This window comes from Papio anubis, unplaced genomic scaffold (genome assembly GCF_008728515.1).
Source record: "Papio anubis isolate 15944 unplaced genomic scaffold, Panubis1.0 scaffold111, whole genome shotgun sequence".
NCBI lineage: Eukaryota > Metazoa > Chordata > Mammalia > Primates > Cercopithecidae > Papio > Papio anubis.
This window is the reverse complement of record NW_022160228.1, coordinates 66,467-90,551: the sequence shown is the minus strand read 5'-3', so window position 1 is coordinate 90,551 and position 24,085 is coordinate 66,467. Positions and strand designations below refer to the sequence as shown.

Here is a 24,085-nt window from a genome sequence, read left to right as displayed (position 1 = left end):
AACTTCACATAACTTAAAGTTCCACAACTAGAGAATGGTTAAGTAAGTTATGTTACCTCTGTAAATGGAATATTATGGAGCTATTTAAGTTTATACTTTCAAAAAATATTACATGATTTTGGGAAGGATTAAAATAAGTTAATTTTGAAAAAGCAAAATACCAAATTACATATAAAAATATGGTTCTAATTTTTTACAGCAAAAATGTTAACAGTCATTACCTCTGGGTGGTGGAACTTCTGGTAATTTTGTATTTTATTATTTGTATATTTCTGCATTTCACAGAATTTTTTTCTAACTTTTATATTTTTAGTAGAGGTGAGGTCTCACCACATTGCCCAGGCTGATCTTGAACTCCTGAGCTCAAGCGATCCTCCTGCCTTGGACTCCCAAAGTGCCGGGATTACAGGCATGAGCCACCACACCCGGCCCTTTTACACAATTTCTGCCATGAGCACTCATTACATTTATAACCCCCAAATTCACACCATATGTTATTCTAGAGCATGTTGTTGCTCATTTTTCTAATTATCATAGCCAGTACATTGTCTATTTGCTAAATCTAGGAAACTTACTAGAAGGAGACATTCCTTTCTGTATGAAATGTATCCCTGCAAGCCCTCACATCATACTCTGTCTCCTTTGAGGGCCACAGAGATGCCAGCCCGAGTCGGCGCCTTTCATGGGAAAGCTTACTCAGGTGTCCAAACTCTTTCTCTCCCTCCACTTACATACCTTTGTTTTCCAAAAACAACAACAACAACAACAAAAAACAAAAAACACAGCAGGGATTTTTTTTTTTAACCTTTTTTTTCTTTCTGGGGCATGTGTGTGCTTGTGTATGTGTGTGCACATACACACATGTTTAATGTAAGGAACACTGAGCACAAGCCCCCAGGGGGTGCTGAAGCTGCTGGTCTGGGGGTTCCACTTCGGGAACCACTGCTCTATTCTGTGAGACTCTCGACCCCAGTGTCTTCCTTTTCCTTATTCACTCGCCTCCATCTTATTCTTCCCCCAAAAGTTTCCCATTTGGAGTCAAACCCAGTCAACTTTTTGAAAACCAAAAACAAAGGCACAGGTGAGATAAATGAAAGCCATCTTTACTCTTCCTGACCCTCACTGGTTTAAAACTTCTAGAATTCCTCTCCCATCTGTTCTCTGCTCTCCTTGCCCTCCCCTCGGGCAGCATCACCACTTCACCAGCTACCCAGTGCATCCCTGGCATCCATGCTGGCAATCTCTGTAAACCACAGCTCTGACTGTGCCATTTCCTTGCTTAAAATCTGGCTTTGCTGTCAGAGCTAAGCTCCACCTTCTTCGCCTGTTATTTGGGGCCCTTAGGGATATGCTGACTCCTTTTTCATCTTCAGCTTCCTCTCCTGCCATTGCCCTAGTCCCCGCCTCACTTCTCACAGCCACATGAGGTTTCTGGCCATTCACCTCAAATGTGTGCCCTTGTGTGCCTTTTGTATACACTTTCTTCTGCCTGGAATGTTTTCACCCCTAATTCTACATGATGAGCTTTGACTCCTCTTTCACAGCTGCTACTAAATGTTGCCATTGCCAGAAGGCTTTCTAGATCCTCTTGAGCAGTCAGTCCTTCTTGAGTTATTTCAGCAAAGCCTCTGAACGGTGCTTTGTTAAAGCTCTTCCTACTTGGTCCACCCCCAAACCTTGCACCCCATAATCACCATAATCCCGACAGCATAGTCCCTGACTTACAGAAGATACTCAGTGAATATCTATTGAATGACTTAAATTAAGTGCCTAGAAAGTTTATATTAGGTATTGTTTGTAAGATAGTGATTCTCAACCTAGGTTGCACAGTAGAGCTCCCTGGGGAGCATAAAACTCCTGTTCAGGTCACACCTGAGACCAATCCAATCAGGATTTCTGGGGGTGGGACAGAGGCATCAGTATTTTTTAAAGCTATGGGCTGATTCCAACACGCAGACAAATAGAGGCTTCTCTACCAGTAGGCAGACTCTGTGTTCCTGACTGGTCACTCTTCCTCCCCACCAAGTGGGAGTGAGACATGTCAGACCCCACAATGCATCAGGCACAGGAAGGATGGTGTATCAGTCTGTTCTCACACTGCTGTAAAGAAATACCTCAAACTGGGTAATTTATAAAGGACAGAAGTTTAACTGGCTCACAGTTTCACAGGCTGTACAGGAAGCATGGCTGGGGAGGCCCCAGGAAACTTACATTTATGGAAGAAGGTGAAGGGGAAGCAGGCACATCTTATATGGCTGGAGCAGGAGGAAGTGAGAGAGTAGGAAGCTGCTACATACTTTTAAATAACCAGATCTCACTGATAACTCACTATCACGAGAACATCCCCAAAGGGGAAATTCACCGCATGGGAGGTGATCCAATCACCTTCCACCAGACCCCACCTCCAACACTGGGGATTACAATTTAGCATGAGATTTGGGCGGGGACCCAACTCATATCATATGGATTTAGCCCAGGGATCAAAGGAGGGCTTTGTTGAAGAAGTCATCTTAAATTTAGGGAGGGGGTTTCCTGGAGAGGATGAAGAGCACACTGGGAAGATGCCAAACATTTTGGGGTATATTCAGGGAAGGTCGGAGGCGGAGAGGAGGTTGGACCAGAAGGGACAAGGGATCCTTGCAGGTGGACATCGCACAGGCTCCTGGCCAGGCCCTCCTCCAATGTCAAGGTGAGGCATGGGTGAGTGTCACAGGAGAACCACAGGAAGAAGTACCCTGAGCCACAGCAATTCTTATTTGGGGGTCCTAGAAAGGCCTGGACACCTGAGGAGTCCTGTCCTGCCTGTAGCAGATGAGTACAGGGTGCTGGGGAGACAGTCTTGCCTTATCACAGAAGTGGCTTGAGCCCCAGCTACTTCTCCAGAAGTCCTGTTCTCTCTGACTTGTTTCCTATCTGTAAAGGGGGGGTGGCAGGACTAACTGTGGGCATGTTGTGAAGACCAAACCGAATTCCTTCAGAAAATGCTTCACATTATGCCTGGCACATGCTAGGAGCCCAACAGGGCAGATGTTACCACGATTGAGTCTGGAAACCTTGGGGGAGCAGCAGGGGCCCCTGATCATGGTATTTCCCAACTACTGGGGGTCCCCACCCACTTTACAAGTAAACAGCTGCAGCACTGTTCCCTGATCCATGCATGGACTGACCCGGTGTGAATCAGTCCCAGGCTGGGTGCTGGCCTGAAGAGCTGTGGCCACCACAGCACCTGGATCCAGACTGGCTCACAAGAGCCAATTGGCCCCACCTCTCCCCAATCCCACACTCGGGGACGATACGTTGGCAGTCTGCAACTGGCCATGGTGGGAGAATTTACATCAAGGTAATCTGCAAATTCTTGGAATTGGGTCCTGCTGTTCCACCAAGAGCCAGTTGTTAAACATTTACTGGCACCCCACTGCTGGGCCAGGGGCCACATAAGCAACCCTGACCCTTCCCTGAAGTGTGGTCCATGGACCAAGCCTTAGCCTTACTAGGGAGCTTTCTGGAAATGAAGAACCCTGTGCTCCCCTACAGGCATCTGGATCAGAATCCCTGGGAGTGGGGTCTAGCAACCTGCAGTTTATGAAGATCCTCAGGTAGGCTACAGTTTGACATGCAATGCTCTAAGCAATTTAGGGTAGGCTGTACAGGCGGCTGAAATTGCTGGTTTCCTGTCCCAGAGAGCAGGAGCTTTGCAGGGATGTGGAGCATTCCAGTCTGAGAGTGTCATTGTCCTACTGCATAGTCAGGTGTCCTCTGATTTCCCCCTCAATGTTGCAGAGAGAAAATTTAAGAGGAAAAAAATCTGTATCTCCACCAGCCACACAACTGTTCTCATCTCTCCATGTTTCTTTCATGCACATGTTTATATAATATAAATAGTGTAGTATTTGCTTTTTACACCTTATCACACACACACTTGCATCCCTGATTTCTTCCCGAACAACCACTGCCTTAGATTTTGACGTGGTTGCCCAAGACCTGCTGACTTTTTCCAAAAGAGATTTTGTGAAGTTCTTTGGGTTGCCTTTTATTTATTTATTTTTTTCTAGAGCAGGCAGCCAGGGCTGTACAGAGATGATGGGTACCTGGAATGTAATCTTCAGAATTAACATTCCTCATGCTGGGCCTGGCCTGGGGAGCAGGAAGCAAACAAGCCTCTCCAGTCACGGGCAGAGTCCCATGGAGAGGGGCACAGATCCCTAATCCGTCTTATTCTGGGAAGTATTTTGGCACAGCCTGGCTCTGTGGTTTATAAACAAATTCTTTGTTTGCTGGGGGTATTTGCAGCTCCACTTACAAGGAAGTTATACACCCCTCTGCAGCCTTTCATAATGTGGCTGATTTTTACCTTCCGGTAAGGGCTGTAAAGTGCCTGGGTTTGGGGCTACACAAATCACTTCTTAAAGGTGACTTTCTTGTGCAGTGAAAGGCTTGGGAGAGCCTCTAGCATCCTCTAGCATCATTTATTCTGTGGCTTTTCCTAAGACTTTGCTCATTCACTCAACAAATATTTATTGGATGGCTCCTGTGACTCCATCACATCACAGAGGTTGGGCTGGGGGGAGACAGAGAAACTGGAGAACAATGTTGCAGTCCTTCTGACCAAGTGCTTATTTGGCCTGTGAGGTAGTGAGGAGAGTCAGAGAGCACAACAGAGAAGGCAACATTTGGCCCGGCCTGGAGGGAATGGTGGGAGTTCTCCCAGCAACAACAGCAGGTGAAGGAAATATCTTGTGTAAAGTGTTGAGGCATAGAAGGAGGTGCTCATGGAAGTGTTCGGAAGGCAGGGGACGTTTGAAGCTGTGTGGCAGGAAATGAGGTGGAAATATTGGACAAATGGTCAAGTTAGGTGGTCAAGTGCCTACTGTGCCAGGTGGACTGTTTGGTCTTTATTCTGTAGACACGTGGCTGAGAAAGTGCCATCCACCAGACCCATACCCTCTTTTTGTCTGTGCACCCACTAATCCATGCATACACCCAGCCAACAATCCATCCTCCGCCCGGCTTCCACTAATTTATCTAGCCACCCATCCAGCCGAAGCATCCTCTGCACAAGGCACAGGATTTCTTCTTGTTTCTTTTTCTTGGAACCTGAGGGTCTTGAGGTTTCCCTAGCAACCCCTTGATACATATTCAACTCCAGAACTATCAGCCCCACATGCATCCCTCTGCAGACTATTTTCAGGTGATGGTGGTATCATAAACAAGGAATTAAGTAGTCATGTGACAGTGAGGCTCACCTGGACTGACGACTGGGAAACATGTACCCAGGATAAAGGTATCACGGGTAGGTCTACTGAGCACAGAATGATGTGGAAATCTCATTCTGACAAATCATTCTTTTTAAGAGTCAGTTATAAAGCTGTCAGAGCACATGGCAACGCTGTTAGAGCATATGGCAACATACACCCTTCCCATCATTATGGTGTATTTATGCACTTCAAATTTAAAAAAGGAATCCGGAAATTAAGAATGCACTATTTAAAAAACTCTATGAATTAACCTTTTGTTGATTTGGGGTGAGGGGAGGAGGGAGCAGTGTTTAGCTCTTGGTCTTCTCTAAATACTTTGGTCTAACATCTTTCATGATCTTTTATGGTGAAAAAAACATGCAGATTATAGAAGTCCTAATACACAGACGCATACACACATACACACACACACGACAAGGTAAACAAAAATCACCCAGAAATTTTGTTAACAATTTGATGTCTTTTCCCCATTCTTTTCTCTGCATATTTTAAAGCAGTTGTTTTTAAATATCAAATCCATTTTACATAGCTTTAAATCTGACTTCTCCTCCCTCCACTTAATATATGATGCGATAAAATACAATTTTTTTTTGAAAATGCCGCCTTAATGGCTGCGAAGAGCAACATTGAATGGATGCTCTAGAATTTACTGAAGCAATCCCCTTTATTTGAGGGCTTAGGAAGTTGCCAATGTTTTGCCTTTATTAAATGATGGTGACCATCCTTCTACCTCTGTCAGAACTCTGACAATTTCTAGATACAATTCTAGAAACGAGACAACCGAGAAAAAAAAGTGTTTTAAATGCTGAGACTTAAATCTCTCTTGCCATACTGCCTGCAAAAAGGTACTTGGGCTTCACGAGGTTCTTGGCATGTGTAGAAGGTGTTCCCAGCTTTCCGCAGCGCTAGGGGAGTGCGGTAAGAGCGCGTGGCTGGCTGGCTGTCCCCGGAGCGTGCATGATGCTTCCGAGGAAACATTTAAGAAAAACAAAATAAAACAACAACAACAACAACAACAAAAACCTAAAACAAAACATGGAATGATTTGCATTTCCTGCTTTCTATCGTTCCAAACTCAAACCAATCTGCTTATAAAAACTTTAAAGAAATGACTCAAGATCCTCCTAACCTGAGTTTCAAACCGTTGATTTAAGTTTCGGATCTGAAAGTTGTATAACGAGTTTCTGTTGAATAAGACAATTTCCTACTCACTTTTTACACCTAAACGTAAGGTTTACCCACTGACAAGTCAGACCATTGCCACTTCTCTCGAAGGAGGAGACAGCGTCCCCTGCGCTCTCAGAGCCGCAGCCTGGCCAACAAGGGTGAGGGTTGGGGTCTTGGCCGCCCCCGGGATGGGGCGAGGGGTTCCCGAGGGCTTGGGAGGGCGGCTTGGGAGAGAGCTCCGGCTCCGGAACGGGGTGTCCTGGGAACAAACACTCCCGGGTCTGTGACTTCGGACAAATCACGCTCGCTCCCCCAGCCTCAGTGTGCCGTTCTGTAACTTGGGTCCAACCCCGGCGCGCACGGACCGAACGCCCCTCGGCACGGAAAGAGCCCGCGGAGACGCGCACAGAGCGGGGCTGGGGCCGGGGCGCGGTGAGCACTCACCTCCGCCGTACATCTGGCACAGGTAGGGGAAGCGCCACACGTTGCCCAGGCCCACAGCGTACGAGATGCAGGCGAACACGAACTGCAGCGGGTTGGCCCACAGAGGCCGCGTTTTCTCCATGGCCCCGGCCTCGGCGCGCTCGGCTCCGGCTCGGGGGTCCGGCACGGCGGTCTCGGTGCGCGGTCGCCAGGAGCACCGTCCCGCCCCCGGCTCGGCTTGGGGATGGCCCCGCGCCTCCGCCGCCGAAGCAGCTAGCCGGTTTTTAAATTGCTAATCTCATTAACGGCGCGCCCGTCCGAGAGGCGAGGCTGGTAAATGGATGACGGCGAGCCCCACCCCGCCCGGCCGCCGCTGCCGGGAAGGCACCCGAGATTACAGAGGACAGGGCGGCGTCCGCCGGAGTCCTCCGGCTCGGCGGGGCCTTTCCTTAGGCTGCGGAACTCCTAGGAGTGGGCGCTTTCCCTCGCCACTCACCTGTCATTTATCAAGCGCCTACTGTGTGCCAGGCATTGTCTGGGGACACGGCTGTGAACCACATCCCAGCTCCCTCTTGGAGCTGACATTCTGGTAGAGGGAAACACTTGAATTGGACTGCATGAAATGCCCCATTTTCAACCATTTTTTTTTATTTATAGAAGGGACAATGTCATATGGTTCAACCTAGCCCACTTATAAGACTGAGAGACGCGAGAAAGACACCTAAGGCAAAGTAAAGGGGTAAGCAGTTCCGGAGGGTGGTCAGGGATGGTTAGGGAGGGCTTCTCAGAGGAGAGGGCATAACATTTGCCAGGGAACAGAAAGAAGTGAGGGACCTTCCTGGCAGTCCCGTTCTCTCCATCCACCCAACAGCTTGGCCCTGCGTGCCTACTGGGTCCGGGAACCGAATCAGGTTTTGAACTGTTATGGGGGACTCTACTGCTCAGGCCAGCCTAGGGGCCAGAAATTTTGATTTATTAGGCCAGGGTAGGGAACTAAGAAATCTCATATTTCTGCCAGTCTTACAATGTGATTTGACTGAGGGTAGTCACTAGACAAGACAGAGCTTGGTGCTTTGCAGTAATGTGAGATCTGGGTTTGTATCCCAACTCTGCTACTGACTTAGCTGTGTGACCTTGGACAAGGCACTTGACTTCTCTCAGTCTCTGTGTACTCCTCCGTAATGCCAACAGATATCCTCCCCTCTCTCCTGCCAGGCAAGGAAGGGCTCATGTGAGGATTAATTGGGAACTTAGCTTACTACCTGGCACAGAGTAAGTTCTCAATAAAGAGGCCGTTATCAAGTCTCCAGCAGGCTGAATGAATGAATGAGTAACACATTAATACTAATGCCATGCTTTCAACAGTGCCTGGTACATTGTAAGAGATAACAAAATGCTAAATGATAATAATAAAATTTAAAACAGATGGAAAGCAGAGTTGCTAGTGAAAATCTGACTTGAAGCCAAAATGAAATCAGTGTTCTAGGACAGCTCCTCGTTGGGCTTTCCCTGGAGTTCCTCCTGCCTGTCTGGTCCCAGAGGAGAAGCGTGGGCAGGGTGAGGGAGGTGGAGGCTTCCTCAGACACATTACCTGTCCTGGAACCTCCTACTTCGAAAAAGCAAAGCAGAAGAAAAAGGCAGCACAGCAGGAGAAACTACTTTAATTTTTTAAACTTCAGATTCTAGATAAATGTTTTTCCTACCCATTGCCTCCTCCCCAAAGGAACCTACCATCCTGGTGTCTAACCCCATGGGTTAGTTTTGACCTTGATGAAGATGGAATTAAATGGGATGTACTTTTTTTGTGCCTGGCTTCATTTGCTTACCGTTGTTTGTGGGGTTCATTCATGTTCTAATGTGTTGTGTAGCTGTGGGTCATTCTCTCTCACTGCAGTATAGTTGTCGGTGGTGTGAATATGCGGCAATCTACTACTGACGGATGTCTGTTGTCTCCGGTTTGAGGCTGTCATGAATAGAGCTGTGATGCGCATTCTAGTGCACAGTCTTCCGTAGGTGAATGCGCTCACTGCTGGGAACTTCCTGACTTTAGGTGTGTTTGGCTTCAGCAGACATTGCCAAACTGTTTTCCAGAGTGGTAGTACCAGCTTATGCTCCCTTTGCATCCTAATACTTGTCATTCTGTTTTTAAAGGTCTGTGCAGTCTTGTGGGTGTATAGTGATAGTTCATTGCGCCTTTTTTTTTTTTTTTTTGAGTCTCGCTCTGTTGCCCAGGCTGTAGTGCAATGGCACAATCTCGGCTGACTACAAGCACCACCTCTGGGCTTCACGCCATTCTCCTGCCTCAGCCTCCCAAGTAGCTAGGACTACAGGCACCCACCACCATGCCCGACTAATTTTGTTTTTGTGTTTTAAGTAGAGACGGGGTTTCACCATGTTAGCCAGGATGGTCTCAATCTCCTGACCTCGTGATCTGCCCATGTCAGCCTCCCAAAGTGCTGGGATTACAGGCGTGAGCCACCATGCCTGGCCCATTGTGCCTTATTTTAACTTCCCTGATGACCAGTGAAGGCTGCATACCATTCCATAGGCTAATTGGACTATCTAGGTATCTTTTTTCATGAAGTGCCTTTTCAAATTGTTTGTCAGTTTTTAATTGGGTTGTCTGATTTTTTCCTACCAATTTGTAGTTCTTTATATATTCTGGATATATGTTCTATGTCAGTTTAGTGTATTACAAATTGCTTTTCTCAGTCTGTGTTGCCTTTTATTCTGTCAGTGGTGTCTTCTAATGAAGAGATAGTTTTAACTTTAACAAAGTCCAATTTCCCAATCTTTTCCTTTAGTGTCCTCATTTAGTGATTTTTCTTATGTCCTGTTTAAGAAAGCGCTCCTTTATCAACTCCAAGGCTGTGAAGATATTCCTGAGAATATATAAGACTCAGGCAAAATGAGTCTCAGCCATCCATAGATAGGGCTACCCGCCCTCCCCCTACAAAGGACTCCTTACCGCAACGGCAGCATCTGGAGTGCCAGCATTTGCTTATGCTTGTTCCCTGGACCCCAATTCCACGGGGCTGCCTTTTTAATGTTGTTTTGTATTGTTTAGACAGAAGGCTTGTTGCTGCCTCCAGCTATCTACTTGCATGTTCTTGTTCTCATATGTAAGTTATTCCTAGAGGGTACCTGGCTATGCAGTGACCTTTAGGAACTGGGCACTTTGGAGAGATGCCTCACCTGGACCATGAGGCTGGCTGCTGGGACCTTGTTGGTTTGGTGGAGGCAAGGCCTCTCTTTAATTCCCCACCCCTGAGATCAGGCCAGCATCTCCTTCCATTCATACTGCTATACTCCCTGGGAGCCCATCCAGTGTGTGAGGCCCTGTGTGGCAGCTTTGGGCAACACGAAGAATCACCCAGATAACCCTAAAGAGCAGTAAGGAAATGCAATGGGGCAGATGCTCAGGGTTCCTGGTAAGGTCTCCATGACTTTCTGAAGCCCATGTGACAGCTCTAATCTGACAAGGCCAGTTGTGCCGCTGGAACTCCTAGAGTGGAGAGGACAGGCCTGGAAGGTTTGGGGGGCTTCCGCAGAGAGCCAGCACGACAGAGGGTGGAGAGGAGTGGTAGGCTGGCAGGTGTGTAACCACTGGCTCTCTGCAGAAAAAGCTCTGATTTGTCGCATTTGCCAATTTCTATGGTGTGAACACTCTTACTATAACCTTTTTTTTTTTTTTTTGACAGAGTCTTGCTGCGATGCCCAGGCTGGAGCGCAATGGCACAATCTTGGCTCACTGCAACCTCCATCTCCTGTGTTCAAGCAATTTTCCTGCCTCGGCCTACTGAGTAGCTGAGATTACAGGTGCCCATCACCACGCCCGGCTAATTTTTGTATTTTTGGTAGAGATGGGCTTTCACCACGTTGGCCAGCCTGGTCTTGAACTCCTGGCCTCACGTGATCCACCCGCCTTGGCCTCCCAAAGTGCTGGGAATACAGGCATGAGCCACCTCGCCTGACCTTACTATGACTGATTCTAAGCTACCAAGGTGATGTCACTAAACGTGGAGACATGCGGTAGCACACCATTGTACTGAGTCTCCACTATCCAGATACAACAGGCATAGATAATAGTACAGTCAATAATTAGGAAGTGCCAAGTTTTGCGTATTTATTACCTCTGTTTAAAATAATGTATTCAATTGTTAGCTTATGTAGTTTAATTCTTAGTGGCCATGTTTAACAACCAGCCCACAGAATTCTAGAAAATTTACCAGTTGGTTCTCAAGAGTGTGTGGGAGCTGGCTCTGGCATTCCACAGGGGGATCGGGGCTGGGGAAATCACTTCTGCATGGCAGAGACAAGGGGCGTGAGTTCAGCTCAGCGATGTCTGGCGCCCCATGGCAACGGGGTTTTCAGCTTAGCTGAGCCCCATTCTGAGTGCTCCTTGGGGCCTACAGTGCTAGTATGCAAGACACTGCCCGTGGACCGGTCTCACTGTGCCCCATGTCAATCAGGACAGACTTACCTGCAGGATCGAAGGCTAGCATGCCTTAGTTATCTGATTTCTGGAAGAGGTGGAGACACTGGGGAGGGCCCTGACTCAGCTGCATGGGTGTGGGCTACTGGGTCCACGCCAGGGTTCCTGATTACCCTGCCGACTATGAAGGTCATGCAGCTTTCAATAATTTGCTCATCCTAGTGATTCCATTGTTACTTAACCACCATCAGTGGCTCCCAGTCACCACAAGATAAAGTCCAAACTCCTTAGCCTGGTTTGTAAGGTTCTGAGGATTTTTAAAATTGGGCCCTGAGGAATTTAACCCTTGCATACCTAGGCTCCCAGAGAAGCTAAACTTTTCACTTTCCAGAAAATGCTGTGCATTTTTATACTTCTGGGACGTCTCTCAGCCAAAAGCACCCCTGCTTTCTCAACCCAGAAAAATCCTGTCTTTTCTCTTGACCCAGATGATTTATTACCTCTTTTTAAAACTTAAATTTTAACACATTAATTTTTTAGAGATGAAGTCTCACTATGTTGTCCATGCTGGTCTTGAACTCCTGGGCTCAAGCAGTGCTCCAGCCTCAGCCTCTTAAAATGCTGCGATTACAGGCATGAGCCACTATGCTTGGCCTTTTACCCTTTTTAAGAAGCCCGAGAACCCCATCTGCAACTGGAATATATTGCTTGCTCTTCCCTGCCCACAGGCCCTGGGTACATACCTGACTTTTTTTTTTTTTTTTTTTTTTTTGAGATGGAGTTTTGCTCTTGTAGCCCAGGCTGGAGTGCAATGGCAGGATCTCAGCTCACTGCAACCTCCATCTTCTGGTTTCAAGCAATTCTCTGCCTCAGCCTCCTGAGTAGCTGGGATTACAGGTGTGCACCACCACACCCAGCTAATTTTTGTATTTTTAGTAGAGATGGGGTTTCACTGTGTTGGCCAGGCTGGTCTCAAACTCCTGACCTCATGATCCACCTGCCTCAGCCTCCCAAAGTGCTGGGATTACAGGTGCGAGCCACCGCGCCCGGCCCACAGCTGACTTGTAATGCCTGCCAGCGCTGTGCTGTCATGAAGAGTGCATCGTATGTGTCCCCTCTGGACTGTGGCTCGCATCATGCCTTACTCGTCCTTTTCTCCCCAGCGCCAGGTACATGATTGAATCTCAATAAAAGTCAGCTGGTAAAGGAAAAACCTGCTGCAGATTCTGAGCACTTTAGTACAAGTTTATTTCTGCTGTTCATAGCTTCGGCAACAGTCAGATGTCTGCATTTCAGAACATTTCTTCAGCACATTCAAGTTCTTGATATGACTGTTCTTCCTGCTTCCCAAAGCACTTGCTCACTATCCCTCAGGGAGCACAAAGACACACATAGTACAAATAGGAATGTAGAAGCCACCAGGAGATTCTGCAAAGGAAATGCTGGGGCTGCTGTGTTGACTTGCCTAGCTCAGGTGGTGAAGGAGAACCTGTGGGTGCACGTGCACACATGTGTGTGTGTATGTATGTGTATGTGGTGCCAAAGAGGTGGGAATGTCCCAACTTTTCCCTGAGCCCTGGAACTCTCTTGGCTGCAAGTGGAGCTTCTGGCCTCAGAGCCCCGCTGTCTCAGAGCTGCCCAGCTCCTTGGAGCAGTGCTCCTTAAACATCAGTGAATCTCCTGGGGGTCTTGGTCCAATGCAGATCCTGGCTCAGTAGGTCTGGGACGGCACCTGCGATTCTGCATTTCCCACAAGCCCCCAAGGGATGGTGGTGCTGCTGGTCCAAGGCCCTCATTCCAAATCAGACCCATCAATACTCCCGTTCTCCAACCATGTTTGCCATTTTTGCCAATAGCCGTATTTATCATGCTTGTGAACCATGTGGACTTTTATCGTTTTTCTTTAAATTAATTCACTTTTCACTTAAATACATTTGAAAATGAAATTTTACATCACTACCACATACGTAAAGCTAGTGTTTTTAAAATTCATTTAAGATAAATTGACGAAAAATTAAGAAGTTTAAATGTCTATGTCTGGTGCTGCCTCAAAACACGTTAGGTACTCCCAGTGGCAGATGTCCCATATTGGGCAACGCAGACCTTGCCCACAAACCGTGCCACAGAGCCCTAGAATTTCATGAATGTGCCTGTAGGATTGTGCCCAGGGCTTGGATGGGGTGGTGGGAATCCAACCAGAGGAGCCCCACCACCATATCTTGATATTCTGTATTGTGTTTCTGTGTGGAATTCCATTTGACAAAAAAGTTAAGGTCCAAAACGATCAGAAACCTGCTGCTGAGCACATACGTTTGTTTTAGAGACGCCCTGGAGTCTGCGGTCTGATATGGAAGCCGCTAGCCACATATCTTTACTTAACTTTAATTAAAATGAAGTACAATTAAAAATTCAGTTCCTCAGTCACATTTCAAGAGCACAACAGCCACATGTGGTTAGTGGCTACTGTCAGGACAGCACTTATATAGAACATTTCCATCACTGCAGAAAGTTCCATCGGACAGTCCTGACTTAGGGAAGCTGGGAAAAGAATTTGGTGATAATGCTTGCCACAGTCTCTTGCCTTCTGGGCCTGGACTGTGGGCAGCTGCTTGGGATAAAGTAATGTCCCTCACACTGTCCCTTTGTTCTCAGAGAAGGAAAGATGGGAACTTCCTCCTCTTCTCTCCTCTGCCTCTCACAATGCTGACCAGGGGATCATCTCCCGGGAGGAGGCCAGCTGTGCTGAAAGTGGCTCCATCCCTACAAGCTACTTCAGCTGCAAGATGGGAAACTGTAATACTATCTTTTGAACTCCAGTCCCTACCTCTCCTGCTACCTTTCAGTCTCCTGGGCCCCGGAATGTGCTCTCTGCCCCACTGGTCCCCTATCTCTGGCCCTCCGTTTTCCCAGGGCCTCCCTCCCTGGCCTGGCCTTCACGGTTGGTCAAGTCCACGTGTCTCTCTCTTACTCACCTTTGCCCTCTGTTCCTTTTGCCTTTGTTCCTGTTTCCCTGTGCCACCCAAACTTGAGGATTTCTGGGCTCCCCAGACTGCTGCTAGGGACTTCTGGAAAGTCTCACAAAGCTATGACTGTATCTTCTGCAAGCATAGACTGTGAGGCCGCGGCGGGGCCTTCCTGTTGCTCACTTCTTTGTGATCCATGTCTGGCTGTGGTTCTTTCTTGTGGTCCTGGGGCAGGGTTCCCAGATCTTCTCCATATGCTTCAAACTTTTCTTTCCATACTCCTCATCCCGCTGATGATGTAATAAAGGTCTTGGGAATCTCCCAGATGGCTAAGGGAACCACCCCCAGGCTGGGCCTCCACCTGAGATTCTCCCTCCTGTCCAGTCAGCTTGAGTGTGGGCTCTCACTCCCTCCTGGGCCTTCGGCATCTCTCCCATCAGTCATCCCTCTCTCCCTGGCATTGCTGATGGCTTTTCTTTTCCTTTCCTTTCCCTTCTTTCTCTCTCTCTCTTGCTGTTTGCACAAAGACATTCTCAGGTTCCACTAGAAGCATCTTTAAAACCTTCTAGATCTGCTTTAGACAACTGTGTGGTCCACATTCCTTACCTCGGTTCCTCATCACACCCTTCATTCCTTTACCTCTTACAAGGTAGTAATGTGGCACTCAGACCTAGATTATAACAAATCCACTCTGTCAAATATACCCAGAAACATGACCCATCCTTTTTTCCTTCTGTTATAATGGAGGGGTTAAGGGAAGATCCTTCTTCCTGGCTAAGCCCCTTCCCATGCCAGGACTATGTGTGCCTTCAACTTCCTCTGTATCTTCACACACCCGGGCTGATATAGGTATATGGTAATTTCTAAATAAAGACTAGATGACTTAACTTAAGGAAATTAATATTGTTAGAGAATAGAGAAATTTGGAAAATGATGTTAATGAGTACTCAAAAAGATATTAACTATATTCAATTTTTTTCTTTTTTACTTTTCATAATGAAATACATGTAGAGAAAATTACACATAAAAAAATCTATACCTCAACAGATTATCATCTCCTTGTGTCTTTCAGATCCCAACTTTCTCCCTGAAAAAGTATCCACTATGCCAACAGTCCTTTCTTTGCTTTTTTGTGTGGTCTTACCACTTAAGCATGAATCCCTAAACGCTATACTTTAATTTTTGTCCGTGTTTGAACTTCATATTGTGAAAAAATAGAGTGGCTATTCTTTGATGTCTGACTTCTTTTGCCTTACATTATGTTTTCTTTGTTGTTGTTTCATCTAAGTTGATATTGCAGCTATAGTTTTTACTTGGCCAGTCTATTATATTTCTTATATAACTACAAATTATTTAACCATTTTACTGTTGATAGCTATTTGGATTATTTAGCTTTTGGATATTATGAAAAATGCTGCTTGGAACATTCTGGTACATGTGTTCTGGTACACATGTGTAGAAAGACTGAAACATAGTGTGTATGTATTTTAAACTTTGATAGATGATTCCAAAAGTGTTTCAATTCATTTATATGTATGAATTAGAGAATTCTAACTGCAATATATTCCTGCATAGTCTGATGAAAGCAAAAAAAAAAAAAAAAAAGGAGAAAAGAGTTATTAAAAATTCAGGACAAATATAAACCACAAAGTAAGACAGGAGAAATATCAGTTCAAATGTATCAGTAATTACAATAAATGTTAATGGATTCAATGGACCATATGAAAGACAGAGACTATAATGACTGGAATAAAAAATTCACACATACAGTTACATGCTATTGACAAGAGATATACCAAACATATGCTCACAGCAACATTTACAGTAAAATGATGAAAATAGGAAAACGCTATCCAAAAGAAAGCAAAAAAAAAAAAAAAAAAAAAAATCATTAGTGATAGAAAGGACATCTATCACCAGAAAGTTATAACATTAAAAAAAATTACAGTTCATAAAACAGCTTCAAAAAACAAGAACAACAAATTGATTTATTCGTGGATTACATGGATAAACTGACATATCTACCATCATGACAGAGATATCTGTACTCATTTCTCCATTTTTGATAGATAAAGCAGAAAATAAAAAGAACAGGGAGTGAAAATTGATAATACAGATTATTAGGATAAAAACTAAAATGGAACTTCTAGAAATAGCAATAATAGAAATTAAAAATTAAGTGGATGGATTTAAAAGTGGATGAGACACAGTTAAGGAGAGAGTTGATGAACTCAAAGATATGTCAGAAAAAAATTATGTGGCACATTGCAGAGTTAAGACGCAAAAAACAAGAAAAAATTTAAGATATATAAATAAGTTATGTAGGACAATAAAGTCTAATATATGCTTACCTAGAATTCTAGGAGGAGAAGAGAGACTGGGACAGAGAAACACTTAAAGTACAACAGCTCAACATTTCCCACCACAGATTTATGAAGCCCACTGAATTCCACGTAGGATAAAAAAATGTAATGCCCATCAAGATGTCTCATGATCATGCTCCAGAACATCAGGGTGAGGCCCTTAACCCACATCAAAGGTCTCGCTGCAGAGGAGTATTTAATTGGTGGCATTTTGAAAAAAATTAAAAGGTAGAACTTAAATCTTGGACAGGTAAAATAGCATATGACAGAAGAGTGGTAAGAGCGGAAATGTTCTAAGGCGGTGAACAACTTTAGACTTTGTGAAAGTATGCAAAGCAAACATTTCAAGTTGTCCCCAGGTTTCTTTTATAGCTTTCCAGGATAGAAAGAATTCATACACTGCATTTGGTTGTCATGAATACAGTTGCTTTTAGGACAGTTTTCCCACCTTTTAATTTTCAAGACATTGACTTTCTAAAGAGACCAGGCTAATTGTTTGAATTGTATAATGTCTTACATTGAGGATTTGTCTGATTATTTCATTGTGGGGTCATTTAATATGGCCTTTTCCCCCTGTAACTTGCAAAGAATGTGTTAATGTAGTCTTTATACGGCACACGCACGCGCGCGCGCGCACACACACACACACATTATAACATCCTATAGGCACTTAGGCAATTAACTGTATTTATTATTAACGGAATTTTGAATTTAAAAAGTGTACAGGCTAGGTGCAGTGACTCACGCCAATCATCCCAGCACTTTGGGAGGCCGAGGTGGGAAGATCGCTTGAGGCCAGGAATTTGAGACCAGCCTGGGCAACATAGTGAGACCCTCTCTTTGCAGAAAATAATTTTTAAAAAATTAGGTAGGCACGGTGGTATACACCTGTAGTCCTAGCTACTTGGGAGGTGGGAGGGTCACTTGAGCCCAGGAGTTGGAGGCTGTAATGAGCTATCAATGTGCCACTGCACTCCAGCCTGGGTGACACAGTAAGATCCCATCAAATAAACAAACAAATAAATAATAAAATAAAAAGTGTACAACCTTCCTGAGTTTACATTCACCAAATGGGGCGTAGTGTTGACCTTCTTCACTGAGCTATTCCAAGCAATTTAGAATATTTAGCAAATATAACAAGAGGCAGAGAGCTTCTAGGATCAGAGGAACTGCTGGCCAGAGCTGAAGGCCAGGTGGCTGCACAGAACTGGCACTGGGTTGGCAGCTGCAGGCTACAGCTCCGTGTTGCTGTGGCTCTGTTTCTGGCCACACTTCTGTGAGATATGATAACAACTAATGGGGCACAGATGACTTGAATGGCAGCCTTAAAAATTAAAGAAAATGAAAAGACATCTAAGACTTGAAAGCAAAGAAAGCCTAACTTGAAATAATGTAGGGAAATACTAACATAAATGTTTGAACTTGTACTTTACCAGTATATACTGGTAAAAACTCAGGGCTTCCCGAGCCTCTGAGTAAGGTTACAAAATGATTTTAATATTCCATGTCCTTTTGCCTATATGCCTACATCCAAAGGACAACTGTGTCAACTGAGTAACCCAAGTGGATTTTCTGTGAATTGATGCCTATGTTGTCTGAAGTAACTAATTTGAGTAAACAACACAAAGTGGGAGTCCTTTCTAAAGGAACAAGAGGAATGGAACAAAGAGGCATTTTTCAGGTCAGAGGGAACAGATGCAGAAATGAGCTTGTTCAGAAAACATTGTGGCTTCTCACCACGACCACTCAGCTGATCCCCCGCATTAAGGAAGATTCAGCCACGTGCTATGAAAACAAGGGGCTCAGAGAGCAGTGAGGAATCCTTCCTTCCTTTTTGTTGGTCTTGGCTGAATTTATTCCTTCACCTCAAATATTTTTGCTGGGAACAAGCAATCAAGACCAACTAGAAGGCATAATCTGGTGGAGAAAAACAGATGGAGCACTGTGAAAATATTTTCAAGGGTCAGGGTACACCTGGGGCCATGCTGTCTCAATTAGTGACCCCCTAAGGAATTTCACTGTGTCCTGCTGCGCTGTTTTGTACTTGCTCTTTTCATTTCATAACAGGAGAAGCCCTGTGAATCTCACTCTGCCAGAAAACACACATGCTTTGTTTCACAAGCTTGGTGGTTTAAATTATATTTGATTTCTTTCCCCCCTCAATACTCCAAATGTGGCCTAGGGATGGGCAGCGTCGGCATTGCCAGGGCACTTGTGGGAAATGCAGACTCTCAGGCCCCTCCCAGACCTCTAGAATCAGAACCTAGTTTTAAAAAGCACCCCCAAGGGATTTGCAGGCAGGTTAATGTCTCAGGCGCACATAGGCTTTTTAACCCTGGCTGCACATCAGGATCATCCATATGGAGCTTTAAAATACAGATGCATGAGACTCCCTGAAAAACCGAGCTTGGCAGAGGAGTCTCTTGAATGTTTGGCTTCTAGAAGCTTCCATGGTGGCTGATGTGGAATACCTTTCTCCAGAAGAGGAAGGTCCCTACCAACACTGCCCTGCCACTCATTAACATTTCTAGATCTTCTCCCCTCTGGCTCCCCTCCAGTTTCCATATCCTCAATGTCCCTTGTTTAAGGTCCACCTCTGCCTGCTCTTTCCCACTGTTAAAATTTCTCTTCTAAAATACATTCAGAGTCAACAGGAAAAGGTCTTAAAGATAATTTGTCATAGATACAACAACAATTTCTTCTCATGAACTTGAGGAGCCCAAAATCTTTTCCCTGCTTGCCAAGGTGCTATATTGTCTGAAAATAGCTCAACTGCTTGGGAATGGTTTTGCAAAATCGATTCCTACTGTATTACAGGGAATTAAGTGCTCCTAAAACTTCCCTTCTGACTTTGTTTCCATTTCCCAATATACGGCCTACCCAGAATGATGTGTTATCATTGTCTGTCACATTTTGTTTCATTTATGCTGTACTTTTTTGGGAGGGGGCACGGAGTCTTGCTCTGTCACCCAGGCTGGAGTGCACTGGTGTGATCTCAGTTCACTGCAACCTCCGCCTCCTGGGTTCAAGCAATTTTCTGGCCTCAGCCTCCTGAGTAGCTGGTATTACAAGCACATGCCATCACGACTGGCTTTTTTTTTTGTATTTTTCAGAAGAGACAGGGTTTCACCATGTTGGCCAGGCTCATCTCAAACTCCTGACCTCAGGTGATCCATCTGCCTCAGTCTCCCAAAGTGCTAGGATTACAGGTGTGAGTCACCGTGCCTGGCCTATGCCATACTTTTTGTGTTATAATACAGCATATATGGCATAGAGCATACTATGGAAAATAAATACACGTATAAATGATAATTACAAGACAAGTGCTCTTGTAGCCATCACCCAGGTGGTTGAGACTTAGTATAGTGTGTGGCCAGTTTTCATAAATATTCTGTATTTGCACAAAGAGAAAAAAAATTGGATGCTGCAGTTTGTTTTATTTATTAGGCCAAATCTGCTACTGTATTGTTCCTATCTTCTGTATCCTTATGATGATTTTGTGTCTGTGTGTTCCATCGATCACTGAGATAAGTGTTAAAATCTTCCATTATGATTGTGGATTTGTCTATTTTAATTGTGTCAATTTTTACTTTATAGAATCTGAAGCCATTAAGGACAAACTTTAAATTGTTGTATCTTCTTGGAGGGTTAAAATTTTAATCATATGGAGTGACTCTATCTCTAGCAGTGTTAAATTCTCTATTTGGATAATTCAGATTGTTGTGTGTTTTCTGCATGCACAATTATATCATCTGTGAATGAGTTTTTTTTTTTTTTTTTTTTTCTGGCCTCATGCTTTGGTTTAGGCCTCTACCACTATATATACCTGTCATTGCTCCAAAGTCTTCCTGTCATTGAAGCCTTAGTGATAGCCCTATGTAAAATGTCAACTACCACCCCAACATTGTTTCTCTCTTTCCTTCTTCATCGTATCCCTTGGGCACTATTTGGCATGTTGGCATGTTATATGTTTCTTGTTTATCAAGCCCGATTTGCTCATCTATTTAAGAGAGTTATTGAGTCTACGTGCCAGACCCTGTTCTGGGTATGGGGGATGCAGCAATAAACAAGACAACCGCAGATCTCAGCCCCCTTGAAGGATACATTCTGGTGGTGAGGCAGAAAAAAGTCAAACACTATGCTTCTACTTCAGTGAGGCCTGCCTTGACCACCATATTTTAAGAAAAACATCCCTTCTCTTGATTTTACTTTCCTTTCTACCTACCTTATGGCCCCCTCTTTTTTTTTTCTTTTTGCTTTGCTCTGTGTTATAGCCCAGCCCATCAAGAGATGTTGATGCTTACTTTTGTCTCCAAGTTTCTCTGGTTACTTCTCAGTCACCTCAGCTAGGCCCCTCAGCAGTCCAACGAAACTGTCTTGTCAAGGACACCAGTGACCCCCCACGTAGCTAAATCCAACAGTCAGCTGTCCTTTTCCTGGACCTGCCAGCTGCATGCCACCCAGGCAATGATTCCTTCCTGCTGATGTAATTTCCCCAGCCAGCATCCAGGGAGACGCTCTCTTGGTCTTCCTTCCTCTCACTGGCTCCAGCTGTTCTATCTCTTTTGCTGATGTCTCCTATTCCCTGATTCCTTGGGGTTGGAGCACCCTAGGGCTTCTCACTGACACTCACCTCCTTGGTGTGCCTACCTCTTTAATGGTTTAAAAACCCTCTCCATCGATAACTCCCAATGTTGTATCTCTAGTCCAGACCACACTTCAGAGGTCTAGATTTGTATGTCTGGTGCCTCCCAACATCCCCATTTGGAAGCCTGAGAGCCATTTCATGCTTGTCTAAAAGAGGATTTCTGGCCAGATGCAGTGGCTCACGCCTGTAATTCCAGCACTTTGGGAGGCCGAGGCAGGCGAATCACCTGAGGTCAGGAGTTCGAAACCAGCCTGCCCAACTTGACAAAACCCTGGCACTACTAAAAATACAAAAATTAGCTGGGCATGGTGGCGGGCACCTGTAATCCCAGCTACTAGGGAGGTTGAGGCAGGATGTGCAGTGGCATGATCTTGGGTCACTGCAACCTCCGCCTCCCAGGTTCCAGCAATTCTCCTGTCTCAGCCTCCTGAGTATCTGGGACTATAGGTGTCCACCACCACACCCAGCTCATTTTTTATCTTTAGTAGAGATGGGGTTTCAGCATGTTGGCCAGGATGGTCTCGATCTCTTGACCTCGTGATCTGCCTGCCTGGGCCTCCCAAAGTGCTGAGATAACAGGCGTGAGCCACCTCGCCGAGCTGACTACTAATACATTCAGTCACCTCTTCACCCCTGCTCACAATCTAGCCCAAGGACAGTCTTTTTTTTTTTTTTTTTTTTTTGACAGGGTCTCACTTTGTCACGCAGGCTGGAATGCAGTGGCATTATCATGGCTTACTGCAGCCTCCACCTCCCTGGGTCAAGCGATCCTCCCACCTCAGCCTCCTGAGTAGCTGGGACTACAGGCATGTACCACCTGGCAAATTTTTAAATTTTTTGTAGAGATGAGGTTTTGCCATCTTGCCTAGGCTGGTCTCAAACTGAACTCAAGTGATCTGCTCACCTGGGCCTCCCAAAGTGCTAGGATTACAGGTATGCACCATTGCACCCGGCCAACATTCTATTCTTAATGCAACCACAGAGTGGTCCTTTTTAAATAGTGTCAGGTTTTATCATTCCAAGGCTTACAACCCTGCAATGGCTTCTCATATCCTTTGCTCAGTGTCTCCTCAATGAGGTCTATCCTGACCACCCTGCTGAAGCTGCATCCAGCATCCCTCCAGCACTCTTGATCCTCCTTGTTCTACTCTATTATTATTATTACCATAGCACTTCCTTCTTCTAACATATTATAGGGGTTTAAAAGGTAGCCCCCCAAAAGATACATCTACCCAGAACCTATGACCATGACTTCATTTGGAAAAAGGGTCTTTGTAGATGTAATTAAGTCAGGGCCTTGAGATGAGATTATCCTGGATTAGGATGGGCACTAAATCCAATGACAAGTGTCTTGAAGAGGAGAAGATGGAAGGTGACCTGAAGACAGAGGCAGAGACTGAAGTGATGTGTCTATAAGCCAAGGAATGGCGAGGACGGCCAGCAGCCACCAGAAGGTATGAGAGGCATGGACTGCATCTCCCTCAGAGCCTCCAGAAGCAACCAGCTCCACCAGCACCTGCATTTAGGACTTCTGGCCTCCAGAACTGCGAGGGAGTAAATTTCTGTTGTTTTAAGCTACCAGGTTTATGGTAATTTGTTACAGTAGTCCTACGAAACTAATACGTATACTGCATAATTTATTTATTATTTATTATTTTCTGTTTGCTGTCACTATAAGCTCCTTGAGGGTATAAATTATGATTCTGTTCACAATGTATTTCAAATACCAGTGCTCGACACACAGTAGGCATTCAAACTTAAAAATAATTGATTCTACTGATAAAGTTAATAAATATTGATTAAAGTAGTCTAAGATTTCGTTGGATAAACGAACTGTGACGTATCTATACACTAGAAGGTACTACTCAACAATAAAAGGAATGAATTATGATATATACACCAATATGGATGAATCTTTTTTTTTTTTTTTTGAAATGGAGTTTCACTCTTGTTGCCCAGGCTGGAGTGCAGTGGTGTAACCTCTGCTCACCACAACCTCTGCCTCCCAGGTTCAAGCAATTCTCCTGCCTCAGCCTCCTGAGCAGCTGGGATTACAGGCATGCACCACTATGCCCAGCTAATTTTGTATTTTTAGTAGAGACAGGGTTTCTCCATGTTGGTCAGACTGGTCTTGAACTCCTGACCATAGGTGATCAGTCCGCCTTGGCCTCCCAAAGTGTTGGGATTACAGGCATGAGCCATCGCGCCCGGCCAATATGGATGAATCTTAAATACATTTTGCTAAGTGAAGGAAGTCAGATATTAAAGAGAATATACTGTATGATTTCATCATGTGAATTCTAGAAAAGGCACATCGAAGCTGTCAGCAGAAAAAGCAGTTTGGTGGTTGCTCAGGGACCAACCAGGGTCAGGGCGCCTGGCTACAAAGGGACATGAAAGGACTTGGTGAAGTGATGAAAAGTGTCCTCTATTCTGATTGTGGTGGTGGTTCCAGGCCTATCTATATGTGCCAAAACTCTTCAAACTGTACCTTTAAAAGGGGTGCATGTTATTGTAAATTATACCTCAAAAAGGTGATAAAATAAGGTGATATTGCATTTATTTAGAATGCAATAATTGTCTAAAGCAAATACCCAGTACTGACTCTGGAGCAGGCCTAAAGATGTCAGAGTCAAAAAGTATATGGCAAGAAGGTACAGTAGAAGGAAGCTGAAGATATAACCCCAACAACAGAAAAGAGATAGCTGCTGATTACTGAGAGCTCTCCCAAGGATGTACGCACGAGAAGACACCATTAGTAGAGCCCACGCTGTAGACGACGCAGTGACATCTCCCTTGCTGCATCAAGCCCCTGGAATACAAACCAGCAG

The 24,085-nt window shown here is 45.0% G+C and overlaps 1 protein-coding gene and 1 long non-coding RNA gene across 2 annotated transcripts in view; both read right to left on the bottom strand.

Annotated features, from left to right (window-relative positions):
* LOC101011367 (sodium- and chloride-dependent transporter XTRP3) overlaps positions 1-7,106 on the bottom strand; it is a 38,532-nt gene extending 31,426 nt beyond the window's left edge. Inside the window, exon 1 of the mRNA XM_009200981.4 lies at positions 6,867-7,106. Within this exon, the coding sequence (XP_009199245.2) occupies positions 6,867-6,987 (121 nt within the window). The 5' untranslated portion in view covers positions 6,988-7,106. The remainder of the gene's footprint in view (positions 1-6,866) is intronic.
* Positions 7,107-12,504: 5,398 nt separating this feature from the next.
* LOC103882096 lies at positions 12,505-17,384 on the bottom strand. The gene is made up of 2 exons (XR_002520409.2): positions 14,253-17,384; positions 12,505-12,643 (listed from the first exon to the last, which is right to left on the bottom strand). It is a non-coding gene; the product is annotated as an uncharacterized LOC103882096 (long non-coding RNA).
* Positions 17,385-24,085: the final 6,701 nt, after the last annotated feature.